At 37.1% G+C, this 21,693-nt stretch overlaps 1 protein-coding gene across 1 annotated transcript in view; it reads right to left on the reverse strand.

The window, feature by feature from the left end:
* LOC126471076 (uncharacterized) overlaps positions 1 to 21,693 on the reverse strand; it is a 483,768-nt gene that overhangs the window by 100,811 nt on the left and 361,264 nt on the right. Inside the window, exons 6-7 of the mRNA XM_050099148.1 lie at positions 15,398 to 15,518; positions 2,661 to 2,807 (exon numbers count right to left, since the gene is read on the reverse strand). Of these exons, the coding sequence (XP_049955105.1) occupies positions 2,661 to 2,807; positions 15,398 to 15,518 (268 nt within the window). The remainder of the gene's footprint in view (positions 1 to 2,660; positions 2,808 to 15,397; positions 15,519 to 21,693) is intronic.

The following is a 21,693-nucleotide window of genomic DNA, read 5'->3' on the forward strand; positions in this document are numbered from 1 at the left end:
AGTGAAATATCCAAATTCTTATCCAAGCTGTAATTTTAAAAATCTTATTATTCAGTATATAGATAACAAGTAGCCCATAACAGAGTAAATGGTTCATGTAAAAACTTCTTATTTAAAGAAATATACAAAATTTAGGAATCAAAAAACCCATGTGCACTTGCAAACTTGACTGGCTAATAATTATTTGTTCTATAATTTACATACCTTATTTGAAAGCTATCACTTTCTTTTCTCTGGCTAACATATTGAATATTCTAAAACTGTGTAGTTACAAAGTTCTACCTATGTAAAACTGTTATTATGGTAAGTATTTAAGAATATTCAAATCTTAGAATGAGATCCTTTTAAAAATGCAATTTTATTGCCTGGTAGCTCTAATTTTTCTATGGTATTGTAGGAACTTTGCATCATAATCAGAATAATGCAAGCACTGCAATATCATATTTATGTGCGATACTGGGGAGCGACTTGTAAGTACAGTGTCTGACCTGTAAGGGAATATACGTCATGGATGTACGAGTACAGGTCATCGATGCATGGTTGATGACATTTGGAAGTTTGGGTCTGGTCATGAGTCATGCACGGATAGCCAAGTGATAAGTGGGAAATCCGGTTTCGAGTCCTGTTCCGGCACAAATTTTCACTCTCGTCATTCTGTTCTGCAGCTGGTGGTTGTCCTTATTCACAACTGCAAATTCGTTTAATGTATCAAATTTTTTGTTTCCAAAAATGTATAATTTTAGTAAAACAGAATGTTAGTTAATGAAATATTTTATTCAGAATATTTGAGTTTCCTGAAATTTCTTGGTGTGCTTTTCTGAATCTCATGGATAAAACTGTGTCTCAAAAATTCCATGACAATAAGTAGAACCTAATGTTTAGGTAATTTAGCAGTATTACACACATCTTTAAACAGGGATTGTGCACAAAACCAGCCAATCTGTCTGCATCCAGAATTCATAATAAAAAAATTATTATGTTATTCCATCAGTGAGTAAATTTTCATGATAATAGTATATAGAGTCATTGGCTTCAATTCCCAACCAAACATTTAATGAGTATTGACAATATATTATTGCCACTTTTTAAATTTTGTTAGAATCCTTGTAGTCTGTGTAGCTTAGTGATGTGTTTTAAGCATGATGCTTACTATTCAAAAGCTGATAACCATCAAATTGGGACAGTAATAATCCATGATGCTGTATCAAGTTAGTTAAAAATTACCCAAAGCTGCCAATGATCAACAACTGGACTTTAGTAGAAGATGAAGACTTCTGAGGCACCACCCATCCATTCTGACACGTCATCAAGTTTACATTGCTGAGTATAAAATTCTGCTTAAACCTTAATGCGATTTAGTATGCTCTTTTGTACAGAAAGTAGTGTTCCAATAAATTTTTTTACAAAAGTATGAATTGTGTAGGGGATGCTTGTGGTCTAAAACTTCCAGAAAAGCACACAGAGTTAATACGGAAATGTTTTAGAAACAGTTTACTTTCAGTTAGATGTAAATATCACTTAGTCACGTTAATCTGCATTTAAAATGAGTGAAGAAAAGTACATGATCAAATCCAGAATCTCAAATTCACAGATGAGATACATTATGGACTAAGCTACCTAATCAGTTGATATACTACAAAACTTTTGGTTGATAATATGTCTAAAGAATTAAAAACTATCATAGTACCTTGAACAATTACATATAACATCTTTATCCTAATGAGTTTTTAGTCTGCTGGTAACCTAAAGCCACATTTCACACTATAATTTCCCATGTACATTTGGATTGCAAGATTTAGTGTCATAGTCCAGTTCTCACCTTGCTTGATGAACTTGATGGACTTTACATGCACTGAATTCTGCTTATGATTAGATATGGCACCACAATGGTTGCTCCACCTTTCTTTTCATCTCTTCTCTTTGTTAACAACAATGTTGTATGATTGTGAAGGGCATCATATTTTTTCTTTGGGTGCGTTACTACAGTTTTGTTACAAATACTGAATGAATGACCTTTTCTACTATAACATTTTTGTATATCTTTTTATGCTTTTATTTTACATAACTACAGATACTGGTAGTTATGCTTTTATTATCCTATACATACATGATTTTCCCATTAATTGTTCTAATTCACTTCTTTTTTTAAAAAAAAAATCCTTCTGTTTAGCATCACTTTTGAACTTGATATGCTGTATGATTCTGATGGTGACTTGGTTGCTCTGTAAATAAGGATAGACAACTTTGTGTTACTACATTTCACTGAACTAAATAAATGTCATGCATGCTTTTTCACAATTGTAGTATTTATAATGGAAGTGGGAATACAGACATTCCAGTCTGGATGGAAAACTGCTCAAACCAATAGCTAGGCAATTAATGGGAAAATCATGTATGTATAAGATAATAAAAGCATAACTATCAGTATATGTAGTTACGTAAAATAAAAGCATAAAAAGATATACAAAAATTTAATAGTAGAAAAGGTCGTTCATTCAGTATTTGTAATAAAACTGTAGTAGCATACCCAAATAAAAAATGTGATGCCCTTCACAATCAAACAACATCTTTTAATATGGCTACAGGCTGGTGAATTTATTTTCTTCAAGGGCAAGTATTTCCAATTATCATTAAATACTATTCATATTACAGTTACTTACGGGTATTTACTACACTGAACATGCAAGAAGTTCAGAGCCTTATCTAATATTTGTTGAGAGAATTCTACAGCAGACTCTGGGTCAGCTGCTGATCCACAATTACGTTTTGTTTCACTCAGAACACATTCACGAAACTGATTATGGAAACTGAAAGGAACAAAAATGCATTAGAATATGTTTCTGAACTCATTGAAGATTGTATTTTGCAAAATATCCATAAATCTTCAACAAATGAGATACACTAAGACAAATATACTAGTAAACTGATGTTAAATGGTAAGGGCTGTAATGCATTATAGATTTACAGAATAAAAATTACGTTATTTTCAGGGAAAAAATCAAATCATATATGATATTCATGTCTGCATTGTAAATATTATCTTTTATGAAACAGATATCATATGTAACTATAATATAGAAAAATATAGGGACAAAAGGCTAATATGCTTTGCTTTAAATAATTAAATATTCCATCAATTTGTTTGTTTATTTTTTTAGCCCATAGACAGCTTTCAATCTGCATGAGGCACCATCCACATACATATATGGTGTAACACTTTTCAGTTAAGCTTATGGTACATGGGCCACATTTGATTATATTATCTACAGTTGCCATATACATACTCTAAAGAATAACAGGGACAAAAGCTGTTTGTTTCAATTTGAATTAATAGATCATTTACATTACTTTTTACAAATGCATCAACAGTGTAGAAAGTTGTATCTTGCAGCGAGGTTTATATTGCCATTCTGAAATTACTAATTTTCATCCACCTCATCCCACTTGGTAATTTCTTAGTAAATTTTTTTTCCTAACTGCAGAAAGTTATACACATTGCCTTATGAAAAAATTAAAGCACTCAGAAAATGTGGTCAGGCATCAACTTTACATTGTACACATGCACACCATCACTGGGTATGTAAATGTTCAGAACTGAAATTCACTGTAACAGATAGAATGGTCACTGAAATATATTTGTATTGTTCATGTTTAGTGTCAGATGTTCAGTAATCAGTGGAAATACATGGAGATGACACATATTCATGTGTGACAGTGTTATCAGCACTTTGAGGTGTTTTAAAGGGATCTTATTGAGTATCTTCATTTGGCCAGGTTGTCAAATCATGCAATATCCAAATTTGTGGGGCATTCAGATGTAACAGTTGTCTAACATTGGACAGCATGGGAACTTGAGGGCAGACATATTCATTGTCAAGTTTCCATTTGACAGCATCTGACCACCACAAGGGAGGATTGCCATACTGTTCCTTCAAACCTGTGCCTGCTATTCAAGAACATGTAATGGTGGGTCATCCTGCACCACTGGTCAAAGACCAGTAGCAGCCAGACTTGGGAATTACCGTCGCATGCTGTTAACACCACAACACAAATTCTTCAACTGAGTGGTGCCATGACTGGGAAGCATGGACTGTGTTCAACAATCAATCATAGCTCTGCATTTCCATGAATGACTGTCATAGGTGAGTACAACAGTAGCCCGGTGTTACTCCTGGCATTGTTGTGTGTGTACCCATGGAGTATGACTTCAGGTCATGTTTGATAGTGATTGAGGGGACTCTCACAACACAACAGTGCATTATAAACATCCTACATATTCATGTGTTATGTCTCTTTTGTTGTTGTACCGAGTCAGATAGCACAGTGGTTAGCACACTGGACTTGCATCCAGGGGGATGACAGTTCCAATCTGTTTCCAGCCATCCTAATTTAGGTTTTCTGTGATCTCCCTTAAACACTCCATGCAAATGCTAGGATGGTTCCTTTGACACGGCACAGCAGGTTTCTTTCTCCAACATTAAGAAAAATTCAAGGTTCCATTCCATATCTAATGACCCTATTGCTGACAGGATATTAAAAGCTAATCTTCCTTCTTTTTTTAGTATTTTTATGCTATTTTTCAACAGGAAAGTGCGCATCCACATGTGGCACATGTCTCCATGAACTGTCTGCATGATATCGAGATACTCTCATGACCACCAAGATCCCCAGATCTGTCCTCAATAGAATGTGTGGAGTATGCTCAGATAGTAACCCTGTTCCAGTGGCAGTATCCAGGATATCAGGGATAATGTGCAGCAGTTGAGAGTAGCTTGCCTCAGAAGAGGATACAGTGGTCTTATGACACTCTTCCCAACTGAATCAGTGCACACATCCAGGCCAGAAAGTTGCAACATTGTACTGATATGTGGGCTCATACTACCAGGTTGTTCGTAAATTTTACTCAGGTTTGTAATCACTGAAATAATATCACGTATCTCCGCACCCCATAAAGTTTCATTTCATTTCCTCTTCTCATTCTATGTGAAAATTTTATATACACTGACGGAAAAAAATTGCAACACCAAAAAATAATTAATGTAGAGTAATGAAATTTCAGAAATTAATTTGTCCAGGAAACATTTTAAGTGATTAACACTTCAAGATCACAGGTTAATGTAAGCACAAGACAAGCCATTGCATATGTGAAATTCTGGTATATTAATAACTGGTTTAACTGCCAGAATGTTAAATGCAAGCATGCAAACATGCATACATTGTGTCGTACAGGAGCCAGATGTCAGTTTGTGGGATGGAGTTCCAGGTCTGTTGCATTTGGTTGGTCAATGCAGGAATGGTTAATGCTGCCTGTGGGTGACATTGGAGTTGTCATCCAATGATGTCCCATGTGTGCTCAATTGGAGACAGATCTGGTTATTGAGCAGGCCAAGTTGACACTGTGTAGAGCTTGTTGGGCTACAGCAGTAGTATGAGGGAGAGTTACCCTGTTGAAAAACACCCCGTGGAATGCTTTTCACATGTTGCAGAACAACAGGTCAAATCACCAGATTCACGTACAAATTTGCAGTCAGAGTGTTTGATAACTATGAGAGTGCTCCCTCAATTGGCCTCCTTCTATTCAACACAAGGCCATCACTGGCACCGAGGCAGAACCAGCTTTCATCAGAAAACACAACAGACCTCCATGCTGTCCTCCAAAAAGCTCTTATTTGACACCACTGAAGTCATAAATGGCAGTGGCTTGGGGTCAGTGGAATGCATGCTACAGGGTATCTGGCTCGGAGCTATCCTTGACGTAACCAATTTGTAACAGTTTGTTGTGTCACTGTGATGTAAACTGCTGCTCTGCTGCTGCAGATGCAGTACAAGGCACCAGAGCCACATGCTGAACATACGGTCTTCTTTCTCGCTAGTGCCACATGGCCACCTGGAGCCCAGTCTTCTTGTGACTGTACATTCTCATGACCACCGCTGCCAGCAATCATGTACAGTGGCTATATTCCTGCCGAAACTTTCTGCAGTATCACAGGAGAAGCTTCCAGCTTCTCATAGCCCTATTACACAACCTTGTTCACAGTCAGTTGTGTCTTTGTCCCCTTAAGGGCATTCTTGACTAAAATTAACTCAGCAAGTCCAGTCTCAAAGGTAACTTACACTCGTGACTATTATAGCACCTATTTAAAGCAAACCTGATTTACGTCCTCGTAGTAGTGCTACTAGTGCCACTCTTATGTGACTGGTGCCAAATTGGAATAGACTTCATCTTGGAGATGTAAAAACACACATTCCAACTTTTGTTTATGTTGCTCAACTCCTTCTCAGTGTTTTTTTCCTGTCAGTATATATATGAAACATCATGGGTTAAGAGAACATGTGATGTTATTTCACAAAACTGAGTATGTGCAAATAAAGGGAATATTCAAAGAGTCCCTACTCCTGGTTCTGTAAGAGTGGATGTGTGGTCTTCTATCATTTTCATCTCAGAAGATCTTGGCATACATAAGGATATGAAATATGTATAGACTTATGACATTCAGTATTTTATTTTCAGTGAAATGCATTTTGAGGAGACTGTTGACTCTCAGACCCTACATATATCTAATGGTTTCTTCCTGGCAAAGAAAAATTTTTTTGGCTCCAGCATAGTTCTCCCATATCAGTGCACAAAAGTTTAGTATATGCCTAGTAGACAAAAGGATGGGTCACATGAGTGTTATATAAGCAATCCCTTTGTCAACTGACTGCATATTTCAGGTATACTATATCGTGAAACAGGTATTGAAGTCGAGCATGTTGTGCTCATTAGCATGTTGTGCCACATGGTGGTCAGTTCTCTTCATGGCCATATTTTGGTGATGGCCATTCACTCTGATGGACAGCTGTTGCTCGTGTCCACATAAAATTCTGTGCAGAAGTTGCAGACGAGCTGGTATATCACATGGATGCTATCCTTATTCCTCCACAACCTCAACAACTTCTCTCCCATCTGCATCACCTGCTCCTTCTCAACACGATTTGTCACCTACCTGGATGTTCACCTGCACTTCACTGATGGCTGCATCAGATGGGATCAATTATTATAATGCCCACTAACCACCAACAGTATGTGCATTTTGACAGCTGACACCCATTCCACACCGAAAAGTTTCTCCCATGTAACCTGGCCACCTGCAGATGGTGTATCTGCATTGACAATGGTTCCCTTTCCCAGTATGCTGAAGGTCTCACAAACGTTTTCTCAAACAGGCACTACCCGAAACCTAGTCAGCAAACATATTTCCCATACTATTTTATGTGAGAATGACCACCAAATAGCTGTCCACCAGAACAAATGGCCACTGCCAAAATGTAGACAAGAACAGACTTGACCACTCAATGGCAGAACACGCACATGCCCAAGTTCAGTGGCTGCTTCACAACCTGTGCTATTTGGATCTTCCCCTCTAGCACAAGCTTTTATGACCTATGCTTACCCTCTCTCCCCACACCTTCTTCCCAACAGTTTCCCCTTCCTCTGTGTTGTCACCTTCTCCCAAACCATGCCTTGCCTCCACCTGATCTTCATCATATGCCACATCTCACCTGCTCCAGAGCCTGTGTGTCAAATACCTAGCCTATGCATCTGTCACCCTTCCCTCCCACATTCCTAACCTGTGTACCTACATCTCCCTCCAAACTGTGAGGTAAATGACAAAGGGGATTTATTCTGAACGCGAACAAGGTTTTCATTTTTTTGTGTGTGTATGTATGCCGACAACTCAGTAGTTCCACTGTTCAGTGAGAATATCCTTTACTTGTATATTTCTTACATTTTGCCACATCTTTTGAAAGCTAAATATGTGTCCTATTTCAAGGAGGAACTTTGGATGTTAGATTTGGGAAAGAACATGTTGAGGAACTGTGGCTCAAGTTTAGAAGAACAATTGACCAAGCACCAACTAGATGTGTACCCAGTAGCAAAGTTCATTATGGGAGGGGCTCTCCATGATATATATGGATAGAGTGATGCTAAATGCTATTTTGGTGCAAAAAACACCATACTTTAATTAAAAAACTTGGGGTAATGTCTGTATCTTAATGATTAATGAAGTTGTTAAAATGTGGTGATCTTCGTTGTTTGAGTCCACGGCCACTCTCTGTCTTGGTGGAAAGAGATTACAAATATCTTTATTGAGTCAAAAGTTATTTCATTTAAAAATCTTAAGTGTGTCACCCTGCACATAAATATTCCACTTTTACCATAACTTATCAGTCTTCCTCAGTGTTGCAACTGCCTGATGATGTCTCATTTGTGCTCTGACACTATGGCAACATGTCATACATTACCACATTCTGCCTACCGTAATGACACAATGAATGAGTTACTCATAAGATTATATCACTCACAAGTGTGAATTGTGATTCATCTATCATCCCTTCAATGCTTCCATTATTTGGAAACTTTATTAAAATTTACACTGAAGTGAATTACTATAAATCCTTAGCTTCTGTGAAACTAAACCTTTCTTAGAACTGGCCACAAAGAATATTCAGCTATCAGTCAGTATGACGTATATTCAATTTAATAGTTTTTGAGAATACTGCTAACTTTTGTGATGGACAAGGACAACCTTTTATCTCTCCTGTTCTCCTTCAGTATTAATGTTTGTGGTCAGAGGACTTTGTCAGTCTGGGCAGTGTAGTTTTTATACAGATGCTGTAGTTCATATTCCAGCCTACCTTTGCATAACAGAAACATGTCTTTTTATTTATTTATTTATTTATTTATTTATTTACATGTGCAGTTCCATAGGACAAAATTGAGGAGCAAATCTCCAAGGTCATGGAATGTGTCAGTACATGAAATTACAACATAAAAGTAAAAAATACCCAGACTCATGAACTGGGTTCAACAAGAGATTCATGAACTTACACCACTTACTGCTCGAACCACTCATTTCTGAGCCAAAAATATCCTTTTAGAATGGGAAGAGTTACCTCAAAATATAATATCATATGACATTAGTGAATGAAAAACACAAAATAGACTAAATTTCGTGTCGAATGATCTTTCAGTTCAGATACCGTTCGAATAGTAAAAATGGCAGCTTTAAGTCTTTGAACAAGATCCTGAATGTGAGCTTTCCATGACAGTTTACTATCTATCTGAACACCTAGAAATTTGAACTGTTCAGTTTCACTAATCATATGCCCATTCTGTGAAATTAAAATGTCAGGTTTTGTTGAATTGTGTGTTAGAAACTGTAAAAACTAAGCCTTACTGTGATTTAGCATTAGTTTATTTTCTACAAGCCATGAACTTAGGTCATGAAATTGAGCCAATGTTGCACACAATATCCTTTACTAGCATGCTAGTGTCACCAGCAAACAAAAATATTTGAGAGTCACCAATAATACTTGAGGGCATATCATTTATTTAAATAACGAACAGGAATGGCTGCAACACTGATGCTTAGGGCAGCCCCCCCCCCCCCCCCCCCACTTGACTGTACCCCACTGACACTCCACACCACAACCATTGTAAACATTGTGAATAATGACCTTTTGCTGTCTGTTGCTAAAGTCAGAGGTGAACCAATTGTGAGCTACTCCCCATATTCTATCATGGTCCAACTTTTGGAGCAATATTTTGTGATCAACACAATCAAATGCCTTAGTTAAATCAAAAAATATGCCTAGCATTTGAAACCTTTTGTTCAACCCATCCAGTACCTCACAGAGAAAAGAGAACATAGCATTTTCAGTTGTTAAATGACTTCTAAAGCCAAACTGTACATTTGATAGCAAATCCTGTGATACAAAATGATCAATTATCCTTTCATACACAGCCTTTTCAATAACTTTAGCAAACACTGATGGCATAGAAATAGTTCTAAAATTGTCTACATTATCCCTTTCTCCCTTTTTATAAAGCGGCTGTACTACTGGGTACGTTACTCGTTCGGGAAACTGAGCATTTCTAAAGGAAAAATTACAAATATGGCTAAGTACAGGGCTAACATGCACAGCACAGTACTTCAATATTCTGCTAGGCACTACATCATCTCCATGAGAGTCCTTAGTCTTCACTGATTTAATTATTGACTCAATCTCCCCCTTGTCTGTCTCACAGAGGAGTATTTCAGACACCAATCTCAGAAAGACATTTACCAAAAAAGTCATATGATTTCCTGTAGAAACTAAATCTTTATTTAATTTGCCAGCAATACTCAGAAAATGATTGTTAAATACTGTACATATATCTGATTTATCAGTAACATAAATATTTTTACTACGAACTGACTTTATATCATCAACCTTCTGCTGCTGACCAGACACTTCCTTCACAACTGACCATATGATTTTAATTTTATCCTGTGAATTAGCTATCCTATTTGCATGCCACACACTCTTTGTCTTCCTAATAACTTTTTGAGCACATTACAGTACTGTTTGTAATGGGCTACTGTAGCTTGATTGTGACTACTTCTAATATTTTGATATAATTCTCGCTTTGTTCTGCATCATATCCTTATCCCACTAGTCAGCCACCCAGGCTGCCTATTACTGCTAGTACCCCATTTAGAATGTTCTAGAGGAAAGCAACTCTCAAAGAGCATGGGGAATGTGTTAGGAAAGCATTATATTTATCATCTATGTTATCGGCACTATAAACATCCTGCCACTCTTGTTCCTTGACAAGGTTTAAGAAACACTCTATCACTGTTGGATTAACTTTCCTACATAGTTTGTAATTATATGTGACATTTGTTTGAGTACAAAAGCCTTTTAGTGTTAAAATTTGTGCATCCTGGTCTGAAAGGCCATTCAGCCTTTCACTAACAGAGTGTCCATCTTGTAATGAAATGAATACAGGTTTTGTCTATGGTTGTGCTACTGTTCCCCTGCACCCTAGTTGGAAAAAACACAATCTGCATCAGATCATATGAATTTAGGAAATCTACCAACATCCTTTTTCTTGCACCATCATATACAAAACTTATATTGAAGTCACCACTTATAACCAATTTCTAGTACTTCCAGCAAGTGAATCAGAACCCTCTCTAGCTTGAGCAGAAATGCTTTGAAGTCAAAGTTGGTGGACCTATAAACAACAACAATTAGAAGTTAAGTTTCACTAAGTTCAACAGCCCCTGCACAAAATTAAAATATCTGTTCAGTATAGTGCCGTGATATGTCTGTGGACTCAAATGGAATACTGTTTTATATGTACATAGTCACTCCCCCACCCTGCAAGGAAATCCTTGAAAAACAGCCTACTAATCTGTATTCTGGTAAAGGATGTCATCTTTAATACTTAATTTCTGCATATTGGGTGAAGACAACAGTTAATATGATAGTATTGAAACTTACTATGGCCTATTTCATACATAAATATTCAAAACAAAGCAACCAACAGCAAAAAAGCAGAAGCAATTAACCAATAACAATCTACCACTGCAGTGACAGTATACATGACAATAATTCGTAGAAACTCTAACTGAAGCACATTTTGTTGTGAAAAATAGGACAATGCATGGAAGATGAGGAATAAACCGATTAGAAAACAGGATTACAGTCATTAAATGTAACTTTTATGCATATGACCACAACTGCATGATATTACCTCACAGCAACAGTTGAAGATGTGTACAATATGCAAAAACTGAACAACTGGAGAGTATGTGGGTGAAACTGAAGACAGAATGATAGTTTTGACACCAGGCATTAGCCACAGACGTCAGTCTGATAATGATAAACATTATTATCTGAGGCCTTGAACAAGAACACACTGCACACACAAAATCTGTAACTTGTTGCCAGTAAGAAGGAATGGACTAAAGATGGGATTTTAACATAAGCATTGAACCAATAATTTTGAAGGAATATGAGGTAGGAAGTTAAATACTTGACACTTCTATATATTAGATAGCACCTGATGATAGTAACAACACACCTAGAGGAAATATTGTACCAGGAAGACATTACTGCTTAGATCCAAAATCTCATAATCTGAATATTATTTACATGTGCTGTAGTACAAAGAATTTTGCTCTATCTTTATTCTATGTGCTTCTTATCAATTTAGTTTTGTAATCTGGATTTATTATATTGACGAAAAATTTCTCCTCAGGAAGGCATCTTGTGATGCATTTTGGTCATGTGGACACTTTGTAAGAACTGAAGTGAGCATCAAGTCTAAACACTTAGGAATTTTGACAGATGCCATAATTCTGTTGCAGAGTCCACATGTTGCCAAGGTTGTTTCGACTACACTGCAGAAGTTTTGCTGGAAAGCCTTTACACATCCTCCAAACAGTGCCAATCTACACCCATGTGATTTATGTGTTTTTGGAGCCCTGTAGGAAACATTAATGGCTGTTGATCTGCTTTGGGCTAAGAGGTGCACATCTTAGTGCAATCATGGTCCTGGAGGCAACTGCAAACATTTTTCCATGGAGGCAATGACCATATTGTCTCTCAGTGAGATAAATGTATTAACAGTTATGTTGATTACGTATGAAATAATAAAATGTTTACATACTTTTTTTCCACATGTCTCATTTTCATTTGACTGCCCTTTATATACATTTCCATCCTTGTTTACATGCCTATCTGCCACTCAATGCTTCTACTACGTGATGATTAGTTATCTTGACTCATCTCACTGTAAGTATTCCACCCAGAATTTTCAAGTAGCATGTTAAATTTTCATATTTTATTATGATACATATTATTGAAATATGTAGCTTTAAGATATAAATGGATTACTAGCAGTTCTCATGAGAACAGGGTCTTTTAAAATGGATATTTCAATCTACAGCAGAGTGTGCTCTATTCTGAATCTTACTGACAGATTAAAAATGTTGTATAAAACATTGTCAGACTTCTTGTCATGACAGTTCAGGGTAAAACCACGAGCTTTCAATTATTTCCACCATTGACACTGTCAGGAACAGCTGACTGTCAAAATTCCTGCTGTGGTGGCCTTGTATAGCCCAAAGATGGCATCTGATTGGACTGGGACACGGTTTTAATCTGCCAGGAATTTTCAAAACATAATGAAATATTCATTCTGGTAACAATCCCCTGCATGATGACTAATCCATTTCACCACAATATCCTTCCTTCCAACAGTGCTAGTCCCACAAGTTATGCTGGAAAACGTCAGTGGAGTTTGATAAATAGGTGAGAGATACTGACAGAAGTGAAGTTGTGGGGGCACGCTGTGAGCTATGACTGGCTAACTTAGTCAGTAAGAACATTGTCCATAAAAGGTGAGGTTCCGGGCTTGAGTCCTAATCCAGCACAGAGCTTTAATCTGCCAGAAAGTTTGAAGGGGATCTTTTGCTTAATGTGTTTGCATGTAGTAACTGTTGTAGTATTTGATTATGAACACAAATAATAATGAAGTGGGTAACATATTTTTCGAAGCAGAATTGTCTAAAATACTACTAATGAACCTAGCACTTTGGAGCTTTAATTCAAGTGGTTTATGCCATTTTTGGTTTAAGAGAAGATATAAAATGTTGATAAATTAAGAACTCTTAGGATCTGAAGCTATTAATGGAATTGAAGGTAAAGTAGTTTTGCATGTATGGATAATACACTCATGTTCAGAAAAAAACAGAACACCTTGAACAACTAGAGATAGGACATTCTATTCACAGGACATGTACATCAGTATGTTCTGCAGAAATGATTAGTACTTGAAGCAGGACACCTGTGGGTTCAATTCCAACATTGATATCGTGGCGCAATGCCACCTACAAGTGAAATGTACTAGCAGCTCTCATTGTCACTATAAACTGAAAGTAATGGATCAGTGTGACTTAAGCAGGTGCGCATGATGCCTTGTAGATGTATGCATGAACTATACCATCAATCAGTATGTGTGAAAGAGGGCACATTATTGGCATGAGAAAATGTGATGCATCCATCCAGGAAACTGCTGCTCATGTGGGATGAATTGTTTTGGCAGTGCAACCATGTGTTCACAATGGTTCATGGAAGGCCACAGAACAGGATGAGATGGGTCAGGTCACACTACCCAGACCCCCTATCCCCCCCCCCCCCCCCCACTCTTCTGAGAAGACAGACCTCATCCAAGTGGAATTGCAGGACAAATCTGTCTCCTCTTCAGCTCTGGTACAATAGTGGAAGAGTGTAACAAATCGTATGCTATCAGGAGTGACAGTCCAGCACTGTTTATTATGGCATGGGTTACATGCACATTGTCTACCTCTCCACTTACCTTTGATGAATGTGCAGAAACATGCTAGACAGCAATGGTGTATGGAACAATATCACTGGGGACAAAAATGGCATCAGATACTGTTTTCAGGTGAATCCAGGTTATGTTTGTTTGAAAATGATGGCCGAATTTTGGTTCGCCACAGACAGGGGAAATGGCATCACAGTGACTGCATTTGCAAAATACATACAGCACCAACTCAAGGCCTTATGGTGTGGGGTGCTACTGGGTACAGCCACAAATCACAGTTGGTACATGTCCAGGGCACTGTGACCAGTGTGACGTGTAGCCATATCCTCTCTGCACAACACCCCAGATGCCATTTTTCACCAAGACAATGCACTACCACATGTTGCTGCATGAACACACACCTTATTGGTGTCACAGGATGTCAGTCTTTTGCCCTGGCCTGCCAGATCACAGACTTGTTGCCAGTCAAAAATGTGTGGAATATGGTGAAATGATGGGTGCAGCACTGTGACACAGTGCCAACCACCACAGTGGAACTTTGTAAGCAGCTGAATTCAGCCTAGTGGGCTACACCACAGGATGCTATTAGCACCTTATACGCATCGATTTCATCATGCATGGGACAAGTTATCAGGGCCCATGGTGGACCCTGTACCTACTAAGCAGCAGGACACATGCTGAACCAAGCTGACTGAAATGCTTATCATTTCTGCAGAACATACTATTGTACATGTCCTGTGAATATCAGTGTCACACCTCTAGTTGTGCAATGTGTTTTGTTTTTTTCTGAACATGGGAGTATTATTAATATATTTAAATGAATTATGTTAACATTACCAATGGTGGTACAGATGAGATTACATTAAGGAAATAATTTAGCAGCATCTATACTCCCAGAATATTTTGACCAATAACTATGTTTTTATGTGTTTGAGAGATTTGCTTTGTGTTACCCACATTGCCCCCAAACGTCTCTGTCCTCCTATCTTTTTAGATGCATACCATGAAATATGAACTTCAACAAAACTGAAAGGTGGTACTCTAACGAGAGGCATGTACTGTGCCATTTAATGAATAACTAATTTTACATGATTTTTTTCTGAAGAATTTTATATATTATTTATATGCTTCTTAGAATATTCTGCATGTTTCTTCTTCTAGAAAGAGCAGCACCAGAGATCAGCAAACATAATAGGAGTGAAGCCGAAACATGTAAGTGTGTTCACAACTTACCAGCACAGATGCCCTGGTTCATTTTCTCCCATAACCTGATCTAACAGACGCTTATAATGAGGAGAACAGTGTCCTTCTCTCGTGATTGTTGACTGAATGCATGCTGCTTGTTGAAGGTACTCTGTAATTGTGAAAAGAATCCAGGTTTAGACTTAATTCTATACATTCTGGACGTTTTTGAAAATTGAATAATGCTACTGTTAATACAGTTTTTCCATGAAATCATAAAATACTGTGGACAGCATGTCAGTGTATATAGAATGTCCAGACATTTGTTCAAAGCTCTTCACCATGTGATGCAATATTGAATTTTAAAACAAAAATGGTTGTAATACATTATGCACCATTTCTGAGGAAACCCCTGACAAAATGCATGTTAAGAGATTACTACTCAAAGTTACTACTCTAAAATACTGTCAATAACTTTCATGTTATAAGTGAAAGGAGGACTTATTGTTTCAAATAGGCTAGGCAAAGGTTTTGGATCTGGAATGTGTCATTTTTGATAGGTACATTTTTTAGATGTTTGCCCCATCCAAGCTCAAAAAATGTGCTCTTTCACTCATGAGAACCTGGTGGGAAAGCAGTTCTCAACTCAAAGGTTTGTTTTAATATAGCAGTGCTTCATTAGGCATGCTCATACTGTAAGTGATATACCCATTATACACTGTCCAGTCACTTTAATGTGAGCACCTGTCAAAAGCCTGAATAACCAGATTTTGTGCCACAGACTGCTGAAATACATGCAGGTACCGACAGGGATGTGAAGGCATGCCAACTCCAGTGCCTCAGCCAGCTGTGCTAGCTTTTGACAATCCATGGTGTGAACAGTTGATCAAGATGGTTCCATAGATGCTTGGCTGGGTTTAAATTTGGGGAGTCTAGTGGCCAGGGGAGTATCATAAACTCATTCTGGTGCTCTTTGAACCATACTCTCACACTGCAAGCTGTGTGACATGTTTCATTTTCCTACTGATAGATTCCATCATGCTAAAGAAAACAAACTGCTTGTAGGGGTGGACATGGCCCCAAGGATAGTTGCAACTTGTGTTGATCCATTGTACCTTCAAGAATGACAAGATCACCCAGGGAATGCCACAAAAACATTCCCCGGATCATAATGCTCCCTCCTCCGGCCTGGATCCTTTTGACAATTGTTGCAAGATGTTTAATTTCAGACATTTCGCGCCATACATGGCTTGGCCATCCGTCCAATGGAGCATAAAATATGATTCATCTGAAAAGGCTACCCATTGCCACTCAGTGGACATCCTCTTGTGGTATTAGTGTGCCAATTACAGTCATTGACTCCAATGAACAGCAGTTAGCAAGGGTGTCTTTAAACAGCTGCCTGCCATGGAGACCCATTGAGGAGACACTGTTGGTAGCCGCTTGGTTCATCTGGGTAGTCAGATGCTCAATAGTTGCACATCTATTCTCCTGTACACATCTCCGCAGCTGTTGCTCACCCTGTCATCTAAGGTCCGTGGTGAACCACCAGTTGCCTCAGTGCTGGTTTTGCATAGTGCCATTTTGCAATGTACAGTATACCTTAACAATAGCAGTACATGAACAGTTTAGAAACTTAGCTGTTTTGTAAATACTTCCATCCTTGACCTGAAAGCCAATGATCATGCCTTTTGGGTGTCAGATAAATCACTCTGTTTCCATGTTACAGCAGTGGCTGCACAGTTTCCCACATCCCCTGACACATTTCATATACTCTCCACTGCTAGTGCTACCACCTGCCGAGTGTCAATGGTTACTGCACACTGCCATCTAAGACAGGCAGTGGTCACATTAACGTGACTAGACCAAGTGTTGTAGGACACAAGATGATCAGCAATTGGAGAAGCAAAACTTTGTAGCTGGTGGTCACTGTTGGTAGTGGCAAAAATGCAAAAGCCGCTGTTCAGTGCAGAAGGGCTACAGTTGAACCCTGACTGACATTAGTGATATTTAAACTGGTGTAGTGTTTCAGAAAGTGCATCAAAAACCAAGATGACGTGAAAGTCATTGTAAGCCAAAATCTATAATACCAACTTCCAAGTCCGTGAATATAAACAGGGAAGATCAATGAGTCATTATGCATTTAGTAGGATACTATGTTAGTGGAAGTATCATTCAGTACTTTGCAGTGAATGTAGGTGAGCATTTGTCATGTTGATAGATTTCTCTGTCATTGCTTGGTAGAAATGAGGGTTGAACCATGGACTTCTGATTTGTAATCTGACATTCACCTACATAGCTACTGAACCACATTTAAGGACTGACATTCTTATCAACCAGATCACTGCAGCAAAGATTTGGACTATACTAGGAACTTGAAGCAGAGTAGCACAACTGGTGTGATATGATATGCAAATAGCACATTTGTTTACTCCCATCTCTAGTTACTCAGACAAAGAGACAGAACACTTATACAAGGAAATAAAGAACCTGCATGATAAAAGAACTGACTGCCACTTCAGGTTTATAAATGGAGATATAAATGCCAGAGTGGACCTTAACCTGAAGAAGTTAATGTGTACACTGTGAACTCTTTCATTACGAAACACCATACTAAAAAGTAGCTCTAACTATGAAACAGACCATAAGCTCACTGACTATCAAAAATATGTCTCCATTTTAAATGACTTTAACACTGTAAATGACCATGGGTTGTGTGTGTACTAGATAGGCAAAAAATGATCAAGGAGAAGAAAATAATTTTGAATATTGATTATCTGAGTAAGAAAAGTAGTAGCCTCACAAAATAGTTCAAGAAAGATTGTCAGACAAGTCATGTGGTGCAACTGAACATGCTGATGTGAGCTATGATGAAAATAGCTGCAACAAAGGAAAACACTAAGCTTAACGGAAAGTTAAGCAATGAGACAAAAGGTATGCTATTAAGGAAAAATAAAGCAAAAATTCAAATCAGTAAGAGTGAAATAGAGTTGTGCCACACTGTTAGAAAGAAAAATTAAGCTGACATAATGAAGAAATACATCAGCACATCTGCAACTTCTACCACAATTTATCCAAAATATTGGAAGAGACAGAGCAGCTACCAGAAACAGTAGGTAACCATGAAAGCAGCAGTACTTCCAGTAAAAGTACAAAAAATGCCACTGAACTGCTGAAGAAAGGTAAATCAGATGGGTATTGTAATAAAACAGGGTCTGACAGAATTTTCTCAGTTAATGAAGTATGTGATAACACCTAAATTATAGCCAGATTTGGCCTTGTTTCTTTTATTTATTACTGTGAATGTTAACAAATGTTTCTAATTCTTGAGCATAAATTTTACCATAAATATATTTTTTGTTTATGCATTGATATATTCACTTTATGCAGATATGCCTTTTGAAGATCAATTTTAAAAAATTCATCAGCACATCCTGTTCAAACAAAACTAAATTATCTGCTAATAATTTTAACAGATTATTTAAACTGCAGATAAAATTTATGTCACCATTTATATTTGCATATTTATTCAGCCAATACGTAATTGATGTTGTAACATACAGATAACAAAAAGGTTCCAGTTTTAATATTGCAAATGTTTTAATCTTCCTTACCAGCTGTTATCACTAAAAATCTTCTCATAAATACATGTGCCACTAACTAACTAAACTAACTGTTCTCAAGAAACGCTCACTAAACTAAATTTGATGAATAATCTAAAAACAGAAATCACACTAATACGGTATTGACTTGTTGAAAGTTCTACAAGCCTCAAGATAAAACAGCTTATACTGTGTCAGACTGTTTTTGATGTGGACTAAGTTCACATCTGTAAAGCTCTTTGCAGTGTTTGCAGGAGATTGACAATGAAAAGAGTTCTGTGTTTTATGTGTTGAGATTTTCATGTGGAAATGTGAAACGGTGTGCTAAATTTCAAGTGACGTGATAAATAAACCACAATTTCTGACAGCATAACTATTAACTATGTGCCATGCCATTTAATACCCTGGACCTCGAATGTGGCATTACACAACATCTGAACGTCTCTGGACGCTGACACCTTCTTAGAAGGCTGAATGAGTTTTTTAAAAATTGTTCGATGTCACCTTTCTTGCACTTGAATATCCTTCGCTTGCTAAACAGTAAATATTTTTATGTAATGTCAGTGTGAATTATAAACACAAATTTCTTATTGCTAAAGCAAGGGAGTAGCGTCATAAGTAGGAGCTGCCACTGGGATTATGTGCTGCTTTGGCTGAAGTATTAATAGTTTTTGCATTACAGAGAAGTGCCACAGAAAACCACACTTCACTGATGAATGTTATGTAAGCAATATGCTATGAAGAAACATGGAATCTGGATACTGAAGGAACACTGATTTGGATTTGAAAGCTGCAAAAGAACTTTATGCCTACACAAGCCACAAGTAAATAAAAGCAATTAAAATAAATCTCATGATCTTTGCACAAGGATACAGAAGCAATAATTACAAGCTCAGTATTCAAGAATTATTACAATTGTAACACTCTGGGGTGAAGTTTTTCTAAAATGACCAATATGAGTGCTAACATCAAAGGGAAAAATGGTGTAGAAGGAGTGGTGGTAGATGCAAGGCACGATATTTTTGATGATTCAAGTGATGTATAGGTGGATAAAAGATCAGAATCGAATGAATTGTTGAGATCTGTGTTAGAAAAAAATGGGAGAATTGGGCTCAAAGTTAGCAAATCTGAATCGTCAAGGAATTCAAATAAAGTCTCTTTAAAAGAGGACTTGGAATCTTCAGTGTAGTCAAACAGTGAATTTTAAGATCAATAATGAGGAAAATAGAATCTTCAATTAAAACAAATACCAATTCTGTGAAATCAGAATTATCTAACCAAATTATAGACTTTAAAAAAGAGATGGGGGCTATTTTAAAAAATATGGATGCAAGAGTAGACGCTATTGAAAATTGATTAATAGCATTAGAAATTCATTAATTCAAGATAATAATCAGATGGAGACTATTGAATAGCTACAGACAATACAGAAAACTGTAGAAGATAAATTTAGTCATTCAAATACTGAAACAGTGAGACAATTATCTAAATTAAATAAAAAGATAGAAAATGTAATAAGAACATAAACCATGATTTATATGTATTGGATCAAAAGTTAATAGAGGTTGAAGAAAATTTTGTTACTAAAAATGTGTGTGTACACGGTGGCATTATATGGTCCAACTTACCAGTCAAAAATTGTCCTAATGACAATTTGCACCCTGTTGACTTTCTACAACATTGTAAAGACAACAATGTGTCTGGTATGCAATACAATTTAAAAATTAAAGTTGTCAAAAAGTTTCTTGAAGGAGATGCATTGTCATGGACAAAATTTAACTTTGGTCAGTGGACATTATTTCAAGATTTTGAAAAAAAAAAATCTTAACTAAATTCTGGTCAGACTCGGAACAGGCTAGAATTAAGTGTGAATTTTTGAATGGTCATATTCACAGAGAAAGAAATGGCTCTATGCAAGATTTATGTTGGAATCAGTTAAGGAAATTAGTTCATGTAGACAAAGCCTTTGATGAAATGACAAAGACTGATGCAGTTAAGAGGAGATTACCTCAAAGGTTACAGCTGGAGCAACTTCATGGGTCATGTGATTCTCCTGACTTATTTTTGAAATATGTTGATATATGGGACAATGGCTCTGGATAGAAATACTGGACAGAACTTTAACCAAAAACATAATTATGTTGGAGGATTGAATCTGGTTTTAATAGGGAAAACTATGGAACATGAGATAATGGGAGCCACATATTTGGAAATCAGAACAGTGGGGCAAGTGACTATAATGGGAATGTAAGAGACAGGCAGTGGGGTAGAAATGGTGACAACAGGAATAGAAGTTGGGATGCAGTACACAGAATACATCCAAATTGGAGGCAAGATAACAGAGAAAACTCAAGGTCACCTCAATTCAGGTCCACAGTTTTGGGGGAACAGAATAAATAACTATAGCACCTCCAATGTAAACTGGAATGGAAGAGGGAAATTCAATGTCAACAGATGGGAACAGAACAGCCGGTATACTTACCATGTGAACAAATTAGAGTTTGGTAAAACTCTGGGACACTATGAAAGTTAATAATCGTTCAGAAAGTAAATTTGAACATAAAAGATACAGAAATGTGTGTTGGGATTCTACCTGAGTTTTGCAATGGGGCAGAAAGTGAAGTAAAGAATATAAAGAAGGAAGATAATGAGTGTAATAGTTCTGATCTGGGAGATTATATCAAGAGAAGGTAGGTGACTATATGAATACTAGTAGCAGGCAGCAACGACCTGAGAATATGATGT

Source organism: Schistocerca serialis, chromosome 3 (genome assembly GCF_023864345.2).
Source record: "Schistocerca serialis cubense isolate TAMUIC-IGC-003099 chromosome 3, iqSchSeri2.2, whole genome shotgun sequence".
Classification (NCBI taxonomy): Eukaryota; Metazoa; Arthropoda; class Insecta; order Orthoptera; family Acrididae; genus Schistocerca; species Schistocerca serialis.